This window comes from Danio rerio, chromosome 5, assembly GCF_049306965.1.
Source record: "Danio rerio strain Tuebingen ecotype United States chromosome 5, GRCz12tu, whole genome shotgun sequence".
In the NCBI taxonomy this organism is placed as follows: Eukaryota; Metazoa; Chordata; class Actinopteri; order Cypriniformes; family Danionidae; genus Danio; species Danio rerio.
In genome coordinates, this window is record NC_133180.1 from 8,695,643 (window position 1) to 8,708,211 (window position 12,569).

Genomic DNA, 12,569 nt, shown 5'->3' on the forward strand with positions numbered 1-12,569 from the left:
GAACTACCCCTTTAAATGAGCAATAGTGCTTTCTATCACGGACACTCAAGAGTTTGCCATATGCTTCAAATAGAACTTGTTAATGAATCTGTATTACACCGAAACACGCTCACAAAACAATCCATGTGGACTCTAACGACCAGACAGTCGCTCTTGAGCACGTTTACCTCTTTAAAGGTCTGCAGCAGGTTGCTCCCCGATACAGACAGTGTGATGTCTATATGATGCATGATGAACAGCGGCTCCTCCTGACTCTGATAGGGGAAGTAGGCCAGATTATCAGCGATGAACAATAGCATGTTCACCTCCATCTTCTGCTCGGACAGACAGATGCAAAAGGTCAGTTTAAACATCACAAAAACGAGAAATAGACAGACAGGCACACAAAAGCATGCTTACCGAGCTGTCGTCGAAGAGATTGAGCAGCGAGATGAGAAACGCTCGCCGGTGTTGTCTGTTTGCGCGGACCATGCTGTAGAGGTGCGAACACTGAGCTGAATTAGACTCATCCTGACGGAAACCTCGGATCACAGACCCGGCTGATCCAAAGACGGCCTGCTGCACCTGGTACGACATCTTCATCCCTGCTACAGCTTTCATCTGTAGGGGAATTTGAGTAATTATGTAACGAAAACATGGAACAATAATCCACAGTGCAATTATAATAAGCTAGTTATAGTGAATATAAGACTATTATCTGTATTGAATATAAGATTATTATCTGTATTTAATTTCATTAAGTTTTTTTGAGCGGCAGTCTTAAAGATAATAGTTAAGACATTACTTGAAGGGGTGTTCATTAAACCTGACATGACACATGAGATTTTATGCATGCTTTTAACAACTGTCATTAAGTGTCATTCGCTCACATTTTAAATCCAAAGGTGATATTGCTTATAACAACTTGACAAATACATCACAACTTGTTTTGGTCTTTGTAGTGACAACTTCACATTACCCAAAAAGCTAAACTTGCCATAAATCTAACACAGGCTCATTCTAAAACCGTACCCCTATATACATTCCTGGAGAGCGCCAAACACAGCCCAGGAGTTACCTTTTTTTGTCATTTTTGTTTTCGCAAATCCACCAGAGGCTGCCGTGTACTCTTTTTCAGATCAAAATTTCTTGCGACTGTTCGTGCCTGCTCTTCTCATGAAAATCCACTAGAGGTTGCTGTTGATTAACCATTCAACTGACCCACCCTCCTCCTTCCCTAAACAGTTTTAAAAAGCAATCCATAACAAAACAAAAGACCTCACTTGATTTTTACCACATTCTCACCCTGTTATTTACTTGTTTATTGTATTTTTTGGACTAAGTGGCATTTTTTTGGAACCGTTCTTCACCAGACTTGAACCCCTTCGTCGTGGTCAACTCCTCTCTGTGCCTCAAGTCCGCTGACGTACATTGTGAGCTATTGGACAAACTGGTAACAGCGGGAAAGCCATGCATAAAAAGGTAAGTGGTCAGCCTGTAGCGTTGGTTTTAAAAATACGCCATACGTTCCTCTGGCTACATAGTTTGCGATCTCCAGAAATGTATATAGGACGTTTTCAGAATTAGCCTATGTTGCATACATTTGTCATAAAGATTACTGTCATGAAGCCAATATAAAAGTCTCACGAATTGTGTAACAGCGACATTTTTTTTTTTTTACCTTTAGCACCATGAAAGTCGTTCCTGTACTTAACATATTACTTATTTGTTGTACTTATATGTTGACCTTTTTAAACAACAATTTAAAGTCACATTCAAAGAACTTTAATACAATTAGTTGACTTTTTGACATTTCGGTTAATTTTGCCAACAAACAACCACTACACCTTAACCGAATATTAACCGTTAACTGGTCAGATTAATGTCTAATCATTATTTAATATAAAAAATTGATGTATTTTGTGTCTGACACATTAAGTGTTGCATTTTCAAATACTGATTTAACATGCAAACATTAACAACAGAACAACAACAGAGCATCTTCACACACTTGCAGTGTTTACAACAGCAAAGAAAAACAGAGTAAACTAAAAAAAATTAAATGCCTAGACATTTTTCACTAAAATTACTATTTTAGATAAGACAAAAAAACTGACTGAATTCCATTTAAAAACCAGCATAGGCTTTTTTTTTCACATCATATGTTTTTTTTTCCTGTTTTTTTCAGGATTGGTTTTTTGGACTTTCCTTTACGGCATGATAGCGGGATAGAACTGTAAAATACTAAAGAATCCCGGGAAAAACGGGAGGGTTGACAGCTATGATTTTAATGTCAAACACAGTTTGTTCCACTGAAAACAGGATCAGGAAATTATTCACGACACAAATATAATCATGTTTATGACAGATTTAAGACAAGTCTTGGTAGTGTTAGGTTGTCGTGACAAAGATGAAGACTGGTGGTGACGTATTTATGTCAAATTGTTATAACAAACAATGTCATCTTTGGATTTAAAATGACACAACTGAGTGAATGACACACTTAATGACAGCTGTTATATGCATGCATAAAATCTCATTTACATTCATGAATTATCATCTTATGATTCATGATAAAAGTTTCATGACAGTCTTATGAACACCGCCTCAAGTATTACTAAATATAAAAAAAAAAATAACTATAAGCTTTAACAAATATGAAAATATTTCAACAAATACCAAAGAATAAAGAATATTAAATATAATATTTTTAAAAAATGCTTTGCCTAAAATATTGCAATTGCTTCCATAAACATTTGAAATGTAAAACATTTGTATAAAAGCACATGCATCCATAAACCAGATCTTTCTAGCTTGCTATTAAGGCATTTAGCTTTGTTTCCCAGCGTAAGATTGTACCATGGAAAAGCTCATTTTTAATGCATTTGATCAAAAGGAATAGTGAACCTGAATGAACTAAATTATAATTTCATGCATGCAAATGATGAAACGTATGCCAAGGTGTGTGGATTGATGCTCACATGGATGAATCCAGTGTACTTCTTATCAATCTCCACCAGCTGCTGGTCTGCTTTGTTCCTCATGGTGGGCTCTGCGTCTGTGCCCATCGCGATCAGATATGGCACACACTGTGAAGGAAAAGTGACAAGTCTGTGTTAGTGTGCAAGTTCTGCTGCCAATGCCAATGCTGTGACAGTGATGAGCTGGACTAAACCCAGACTTTCCCCTTTTTGGTTGATTGTGATGGAAAATTAGGAATGGATTTAAATAAATTAAACTGTGATACAAAGAGCAATCTTGATCATGCCTCAAAGTATGACCAAATTAGTAAGATGTTTTTATAAAATAATATTAATACTACCATTAAAAAAAAAAAATTCTATGTTTCAGAAATGAAGCAAGTTTATCAAAAGTAGAATGGTTTGATTCAAGTTTTACCATAAAAATATCTGTTCCAGTCAATAAAGAATGCTAAAAAATTGGGCTGTAACGGTACAGATCACAGCGCACGGTTCAGAACACACATGACTACTAATTAATTAATACATTTTTTTTACCTTGTAGATTAATCCTAAATTTGTAACAATCACAGAGAAAATCGCCTCTCACATCAATAAAGGCACATGTATGAAAGCATTTAGGCTTTCCTGTTGACGGAAAACGTCGTGGTGGGTTATTCGGGATGTGGTGGGTTTCTTAGATTAAAGGCGTCTAACTGTCATTGCTTGTTTAGTCTGCATTAATGCATTCAGTGCAAGCTGCACGATTAATCATTAAAAGATCAGGATCTCAACACCCACGCAACATAAATTATAAATGATGGTGATTTGCTTATGTTTATTAATCCTTCGAATCGTTACCTTCAAATCTGTGTTTGAAAAATGCAAAAATCAAGAAAGAGATTCAGTCTTTTGTCTTTTGAGATAGTCATGAAATTACAAATAGTCAAATAACACAGAAGTACTGGGAGAACAGTTTAGAGTTTAGATAAAACCACTCATGACTACGACTAACCGTCATAGACATGTAGCGACATTAAAAAATGAAAGTTGTAGGCAGCAACTACATTATTTAAACAAAAGGTGGTGACAACCAGCCATCATAAATATGCCACTGAATAATTCTTCAAAAATGATCCAATCAAACATGACGTTTTATGAGTGAATAACTGAATCATTGATTAAAAATGAGACTAAAAATAAATATGGGTTGTAAAAATTATAATGTTAGATTTCTACATTTAGCTTTATCGGCAACAGTAGTAGTAACAGTCAATTTTTCACTGTACTGAAAATTTTCATTTATTGTTATTCAGCTGATTATTTCTTCATTTTATTTTTAATATAATTACAGGTTCTAAGTTCTGTTTGTTGAAACCAAAAGTGTCTTGCAGTGCTGGTTTTGTAATAAATGGAAAGCGAATTACATTTGTGTCCCCTTATGGGCTGAATCAAGAAAAAAAAATTCAAACAACTTATATGATAAAACAGTGTTTGCCAGAGAATCTACACATTTTAAGTGCGAGAAGTTCTATTTAATGCTTCATCCCATACACACTTATTATTAACTCAGTTCATCGTATTTATGTCAAAAAGTGCGGGCCGGTGGGTCCATTTTTTTTTTTGTGTTAGTTTTGATTAGTGTTGATTTCAAATGCAATGAATCTGTTAATATAAAACTTGTAGTAAAGGTGCACACAATTCTTGGTAGGTGCAACTAAATTTTGGCTGTTGCGACTACATTCTTAAAGTTAGGAGCACCAGTGCTACTAAGAAAAAAGGTTAATTTCGAGCCCTGTGTTGCGATACTGGAATCCGTTACCAATCAATACTGAAATTTTTAAAACGTTCCTTTCCCGCTAATATTTGATCGCTGTTGAGTGCGTTTTTGAACAGCGCTAATTCGCCTTTGTGTTGACGTGCTCAACAGAAGTGACCATGAAGGTCATCAGTGCACTAAACACCATTGTTTACTGTGTGTAAATACAGAAATAAGGACACTGGAGCGTCTTAATGCCTGGGAAATTTAAGTTTTTAAAAAATTCAGTACCGATTGGTACCAAATTCCAGTATCGTGACACCACTATGTTCTTTAGTCAATCTAGACCAGGGGTGACCAATCCTGTTCCTAGAGATCTACCTTCCTGCAGATTTCAGTTGCAACCCATATCAAACACACCTGCCTGTAATTATCAAGTGCTGTTCAGGTCCTAATTAATTGGCTCAGGTGTGTTTGATCAGGGTTGTATCTGAACTTTGCAGGAAGGTAGATCTACAGGAACAGGACTGAGCACCCCTGATCTAGACTGTCCAACACACTGATTTTAGTTTTTAAGAACAGATGAATATTGGAAACAGTAATTTCAAAATAGTAATAATATTTCATAACATTTCTCTTAAAATTGTATTTGTGATCAAATAAATGCAGCATTGGCAAGCATAAAGTTTTTTCAAAAATAAACTTAATTTAAAAAAAATATCCAGACTGCAAATTTTTTAATAGCGGATGTTTTAAGCATTACATTTTATTTACTAGGGTTGTCAAAATTAATTGTTTTTTCAGTGCACTGCGATGCAGACGCGTACAATTCGGTATTGGCTCAGTAATAATCATAACCGTTTATTATGGACTGACGTCATTTATCTCCTACGCGATCTGTTGCGATAGAGGTGAGCGCCGGTATTTACAATAATCAGCAGCCAACTCAGGGCCAGCCCATGGCATAGGCAGTGTAGGCAAACACTGTACATCCAGGAGGGCGCCAGAAATGATCACGGTTAAGTTGGTTTTGTTTTCGATATTCCTGACACATTCAGTTATAGCGGCAATAACTCAAAAACATCTCACCCTAAAAAGATCTAAAGTGTGTTTCCTACAAAAAGACAAAGCTGGTTATGTTTCACAGCTGTCTTTTTCTTCTTTTTTTTTGCCCGACATTTTGACCACTGCTCCCTTTAAGCCCTTGCAATATGCGTTTAGCTTAGAGAGCTCGCGCAGAGAGGAGCTCTCAGTAAGGGACCATCAGAAAAATGCTTCCTTTTTTCGTTTTTTTTTTTGCTCTGCTCATCGCGAGCTTTCCCGGCTAAATGCATATTGCGAGGGCTTAAGTGTGTGTGTGTGTGTGTGTGTGTGTGTTTGTTTGGTGCTGTCTATGTTTGTGTATATGTGTTTGAATGAAAGACAGTGTGGTGCTGTGTGTCTGTGTGTTTATACAGACAGCTTGTTATAGCCTCCACCCAAAATATAACACTGTGTATGGAAAGCATCGTCAATGCACCGTGATGCACCGAGATATCGAATTGAACCGAATCGATGGCATGATAATAGTAACCGAACCGAACCATGTGACCAGTATAGGTTTACACCTCTATTATTTACTTTATATTTCACCCATGCTTTATATTGATGTGTACATATCCAAAAAATCAGAGGGTTGCGATTGCATCAGGGCTAAGCCAAACACCACAAAACATGTATTTGTATGCAAAAGCTTATGATTCAGTGCAGGTATAGAGATGCTTGTTTTCTAGTTAAAAAGTGTTGTTGAAGGATTATGTGATTACCTGTACAGGGTGTATGAGTCCCTGGCTGAGTGTCAGAGCGATGACATTGAGGGCAAAGTGTCGTACACTGGACTGTGCATGGAAAAACGACTCCAGCACCTGCTTCAAATAAAGCTGCATGATGGAGCTGCTCATACCAGAGGAGATGTCACCCATCTCTTTCAGGTCCTCCTGCTTCGACAGTTTCTGCCCTGAAAGTATACAAACACAAGCCTTATTTAAGAGTGGAATTCAGTCATAGTCACAGTAAGTGAAATCAATTCAATTCATGTTTATTTTTATAGCGCTTTTACAATGTAGATTGTGTCGAAGCAGCTTAAGATAGAAGTTCTAGTAGATTGAAACTGTATCAGTCCACTTTTTAGAGATGAAGTTCAGATTAGTTTAATTTTCACTGCTGAAAGTTCGAACACTGAAGAGCAAATCCATCTATGCGCAGCTCCACAAGTGCCACACCAAGCAAGCCAGTGGCTAGGAACAAACTTCAAAGCGAAGGGGAAAAAAAACTACAGAGAAACCAGGCTCAGTTGGGCATGACCATTTCTCTTCAGGCCAAACTTCTTGTGCAGAGCGGCAGTCTAGTGCCGGAGGCTGGAGAACGCTGGACAAGAAGCTGCAGGTGCGAGTAGGTCACCGGCGGGTGTTCAGGCTGGCCCAAAGTATCAATGCAAAGACTTGTCTGTCACTGGAGTCTCATATGCTCTCCGCTCCTCCATGACCACCACAGCATCTCCGGATACTGACTGGTCTAGGATTTTGGATACCTTGGCATCATCTCTTCACAGGTCTTGGATTACATCAATGGCACTACACAATCTCTAGATGCCTCGAGAATCACTGTTTTTTTTTTTTTTTTTTCAAGCATTGGATTTAAAGAACCATTGGACTTAAAGACGAAAGGACCAATGGACTCAAGTGGCAGCTATCATGCAAAATCAACTTTTGGGAGGTATTTGGGCAGAAATGCAGGTATAAAGTGTCCACACTCATATTAGAGTGATATAAACACTTTTTTCAAATGTCCTGATGTTAAAACAGGAACGTAGCAGTGTAGTTTTCCCTGCCCACAGATAATGATTGACGCTTCAATCACACAATAACTGTCCCGGTTTTTGAACGTTAAATCAGGTTAACTTTGTACAGTAACTTAGCTATAATGGATCTCCATACAGTAGCATATTTACCCATTTGGTGTAAATATCCTGTCACATTTGCCACAAATAGAGAAGCAAAAACAGCTCCTCTGAATTTTCTAGCATTTGCTTGATTTAGTGTGGAATTCTAAGATTGGAGAAACTCGAATACAGGAAATGTTAAAATGATAAGCTACTGCTCTGCCCAATGAACGATTACGATGGTGTGGACACTCACATTCTCTGTCTGCTTCCTGCATGCGAGTATCCTCTTCCTGAAGGTACATCTGAAGGTTCTTCAACACCTGGATCTTCAGTGTGATGGAGCTCCGTTTATCAGAGAGAAGCCCGTTATACAGGGTCTTCACCTCAGGAACGAACATCTGACTCGGGTGCATGATGAATAGGAAGCCTGCAGAAGGAGGAAAAGGAAAGAGGATTGATTTAAAGGTTAAAAGTGAATTTTGGTCTATCTGGAAAAGAAATGTAAACTTTTATTGTGATCAACTCCTCAGGTACCTTCCTTTAAAATGTGGTTGTCTCAAGTATGTGCGTTATTTCCACTTGAGAAACTCACTTATGGTATACATCAAAAGTCAGATGACTTCTGACAGCTATGAACACCTTTTTGGCATTACATCAATAATCTTTGCTGATTTTCTACTCTATGGTATATATATATATATATATATATATATATATATATATATATATATATAAATAAAATTTATTTATTTTTTGCTCCTAGCCTGACTGTATTACCATGCTTACTTGGGTGTATATCTCCCCCTTTTATTACTTTTTTACTTCCCCATTGTATGACTGACACTGTATTTGTATGTGCTGATGTATCAAAATAACCGACGACTAATTAAAAAAAAAAAAAAAAGACATGTTTGTTTGTTGGGTTTGCTATAAATAAGTTAAGCACTTTGAGTGTCCAGAAAAGTGCTATATAAATGTAAGAAAATATTATAACCATGTTTGTACAATCTGTTTTTCTCTGTGCTGATTTTAGAATTATTTAAAAAAGAAAAAAATACTTTAAAAAAATGTTGCTATGATTAAGTATATGAAAATTATCTGACAGAGATTATGTTCTGCATTAAAAAGCTGAGAAAATAGGCAACTGTGATTCTAAAAAAGCAAGCAACACCCAGTTCTACGTTATAAGTGTTATTACTATTAACTTAAAAAGCAAATAACTGATGAAAAAGAGATTATTTCAGTTAATTTAAAAAGTTAAAATGCTAATATTTAAAAAGCTTTATAGAAATATTAAATGAATAAAAATGACAAAAGGCACATTAATAATTAATTTTAAAAATACTAATTTAAACAAAAAATATAAAATATTATAAAGGGTCACGAAACACTAAAACACATTTTTTGAGCTGTTGACAGTCAAATATGTCAACACACACTGCTAAAAACACTATTAGGACACACATATTTCACTAAAAAGTGAAAATTGGTTGTTTTTACGTTATTTCTAGCAAACTGGTACTTCTGGTTTGAAAGTAATTTTTGAAGCTGCGTCACGGCCATGAGATCTTAGCATGTATTCCAGCGTGGAGACTGAACGTCTGTACCTGGGAGTATCTTATTATGTCTCTGAGTGTGCTGCATTCATTAATGAGTAAGACTTGGTTAAAACCAATCAGCGCGCTCTATTGTGTATGAGGTGCAACTTCATTAATATGCATGATAGCTTTGAAGACTGTTTGTACCTGAAACAGTGTTCAGACGGCAGAGAGATGACACGTTGTGTTGCCAAAACAAGTGGGAAAAAGATAAGAATTGTTTGGAGATACGGGTCGCCAGTGTTGCTTTTATAATGTGCTGCAACAAAGGTTTTGTTTTCATTTTCCTGCTATGAGAGCGCAATTGGACTCACATGTGGATCGGTGCACGCGGCACACGGCAGAAATATGTTTGTACGGAACATTTTTTACTCAAAAGCTTTTTGCACTTGGAAATGGTGAAATCCAGATTTGCTGCTCGTCTCCTTTTAAAAAAGACGCTGCTCCAGTATGTGTTGATAGTCCCGCCTCTACAAATTTGGTAAGTGTGTGTGATCAGCACCCTTTCTTTGTTCATTCAGATGGCAAAGTTATAATTCGTATCGTCAGCAGTACTCTTCTAATGTTTAAAGACAGACCTTAGTAAAATGATTTCTAAGTTACTAAAGTTTACAGTACGTTAATATCACTACATTATTATGGGCTGAAAGATCTGCTGTGAATGCTGCTCTGAGTGTAAACATGTGAATACTGCAAACAAACTATCGCCGACTGTCGTGTTGAATTTTGAAGTTACCAAGAAACGCAGAGGTTTCTTTCTCTTATACCACGTGCGGTATCAAACATTCCACTGTCCTTAAACACAGTCACTGTTGCTCTCCCTTGTATCTGTGCTTGTTTTGCCTCTGTGAAAATCAGCGCGTACCCAAATGGAGACTCCCATTCTTATTTAAATCATTCCCCTTTTCACTCCCCTGACAATCCCACCTACACCGAGCTAGAAACCCCCACTTTCCTGACCTTTTCCCCAAACTAGAGGTGTGAAAACAGCCTGCTAAAACAGGGGGGTTTCACGGCCCTTTAAAATAAAAAAACTAAAATATCAATAGCCGCATTTCCACTATCGGGTCAGTGCGAGCCAGGGCTTTAATCAGGCCGGGCCGGGCCAATAGCCCGCGAGGTTGAGAAATGAGGCCGAAATCATGTCGCGTTTCCACTGACGGGCTAATAGCTCACAGCGCGTCACGCAAGCACCGCCCACAGAACGTCCCCGAATCAAACGTCACACAACCCGCCCACTTCAAATAAAGCACAACATAGAATCATCACGAAACGAAACCATTAAAATGAAGACAACCGAAACAAACAAATGACATGTTACTGTACAGCAGTACATGAAATGTCTATATGCACAGACCTGTGTATTTCCATTCATTACATTTGTTTACTCGCCGACCAACTGGCATTGTGCATCGACTGCTCTCGCCGAACGCAGTGACCCATCACAGAGAGCGCACACATCCATAATATAAAGCCACAGAAATTCTCCTTTATAGCTCGATATTGCATGTATTTTATAACATCCTCGTTTTGATAGAAGTCGTGTTAAGTGTTTCAGCATAAGAGCGAGTAGCCTTAAAAAATATAGCCATATTTGTTGCGCTCGGCAGCTATTCACTAAAGCTCTTCATTTAAAGTTTCATTTATAAATTTAACCACGTAATATAAAAACATAAACAGTTGTTTGAGTATACAGTACACATTTTGTGTTTGGACTTTCCCCCGATGCGTTTAAAGCAGCGAGCGCTGCGCCGGACTGGGTGACAGAAAAAAAAGGTATAGGCTAGATTCTGCTTTCAAATAATGCTCTGTTTGCGCGATTTGATTAATATCATCGTATCCAAATACTTTATAAATAATATTTCAAACCTTCTCCGGTGTTAATTGTTTTTTATAAAATATCGAACATCTTTTTTTTTCAGACAGGTCTTTGTAAAATGAAAGTTAGGCTATATGTGGCTTTAAAACGGTTCGATTTATGTATTGTATATAGGCTACCTACATATAGCTAGCTTTTGTTTATTTTATATTGGTTTATTTAATGTGATTTTATATTTATCCGATATTTGTAATTCTTTAAATTATATTTCATTAAAGCTTAGGCTATTTTATCAAGATATGACACTATATTGTTTAAAGTCTACGAAAGTGGGCACGTATTTTGTTAAGTTTTATGTCCTTCTGTTGTATTTATATTGTGTATTATCTCCAAAATATATAAAGAAAAAAGCCGCTCGCGGCATAACAGAGCTGTGAAGGAGCGCTTTAGCCCGGTCTCACACACACATACAGGCATTTAAGCGCGCACAAACAAACATTTTAAATTTGACAAAAACTCTCGAAAACCTTTACTGTCTGCTGTGTCTTTAATATGGTGTAAAGCTTATTATGCGTTATTGAAACATAAAGGAGGACGCAGCAAAAAACGTCACTATAAATTAAAACTACTTTATTATTTTATGCAGCAGCCTTACATTTAAAAGGGAAACATAAGGGTGATCATACGCAAAAAGACCCCAGACTATAAGGCTAGCTGTTCTCTTTCCCTTATTTCTTTATTTGTTTGGCGCATGTACTCATGTGCGATCAGAAAACTGCCCGCCTCTCCTTTCACTCCGCCCCGAAGCCCCAGCTGGCCCTCCTTGGCCCAAGGTATTCGGCGGGCCGAAAAAGGCCGGCCGCTGGCCCCAAGAAAGCCCCGCTTTGGCCCGATTAGGCCCCAGAAGTGACAGTGGAAACCCCACTGGCCTTGGCTCGCCCTGGCTCGCTCGCTTTAGGCGCGATAGTGGAAACGCGGCTAATGAACATGTCCTCTTACCCAACCCGATGATGGCTTTGCATTTAACTTCCTCGTCCTCATGATTGGTGAAATACAGTAATAATTCCAGAACCTTCTCCTTTATTACAACCTGCCAAAAACAGAACAATGTTTAAAAAACATTACAGACAAACATAAATGAAAGAAAATCGTCCAAAACTATTGCAGTCGTTTAATAACAAATAAACAAATGCTAAATATATCATGTACATATCAGAAAGTTTGTCAGAAACCCTGCCAGAAATTAGAAAATCAGTTAACCAGGTTTCTGCAGGTTTCACCTAGTCAAATTTAAGATTTTTAAAGACCCCTTTAAGACCATGAAAAATGACATTTTAGACTTATAATAGGGCTAAATTCTTAGGATGTTTTAATGGCCCAGCAGCAGCAAACAATACATTAAAATTACTTGCCCTATCAAAAAACTAATTCTAATTAGTCATTTCTTAACCACATAATTTAAATAACAAAACAAGCAGACCTTAGTTGTATACATACCAACATAAAACTAAATGAATGTACAACACACCGT

The 12,569-nt window shown here is 37.3% G+C and overlaps 1 protein-coding gene across 2 annotated transcripts in view; it reads right to left on the bottom strand.

Moving 5' to 3' along the window:
- nipbla (NIPBL cohesin loading factor a) overlaps positions 1-12,569 on the bottom strand; it is a 94,271-nt gene that overhangs the window by 14,249 nt on the left and 67,453 nt on the right. For both annotated transcript variants that reach the window (XM_009301188.5, NM_001246284.1), the window contains 6 exon segments: positions 12,038-12,128; positions 7,875-8,048; positions 6,504-6,694; positions 2,961-3,068; positions 400-600; positions 168-314 (listed from right to left, as the gene is read on the bottom strand). In XM_009301188.5, coding sequence (XP_009299463.2) covers positions 168-314; positions 400-600; positions 2,961-3,068; positions 6,504-6,694; positions 7,875-8,048; positions 12,038-12,128 — 912 coding nt within the window.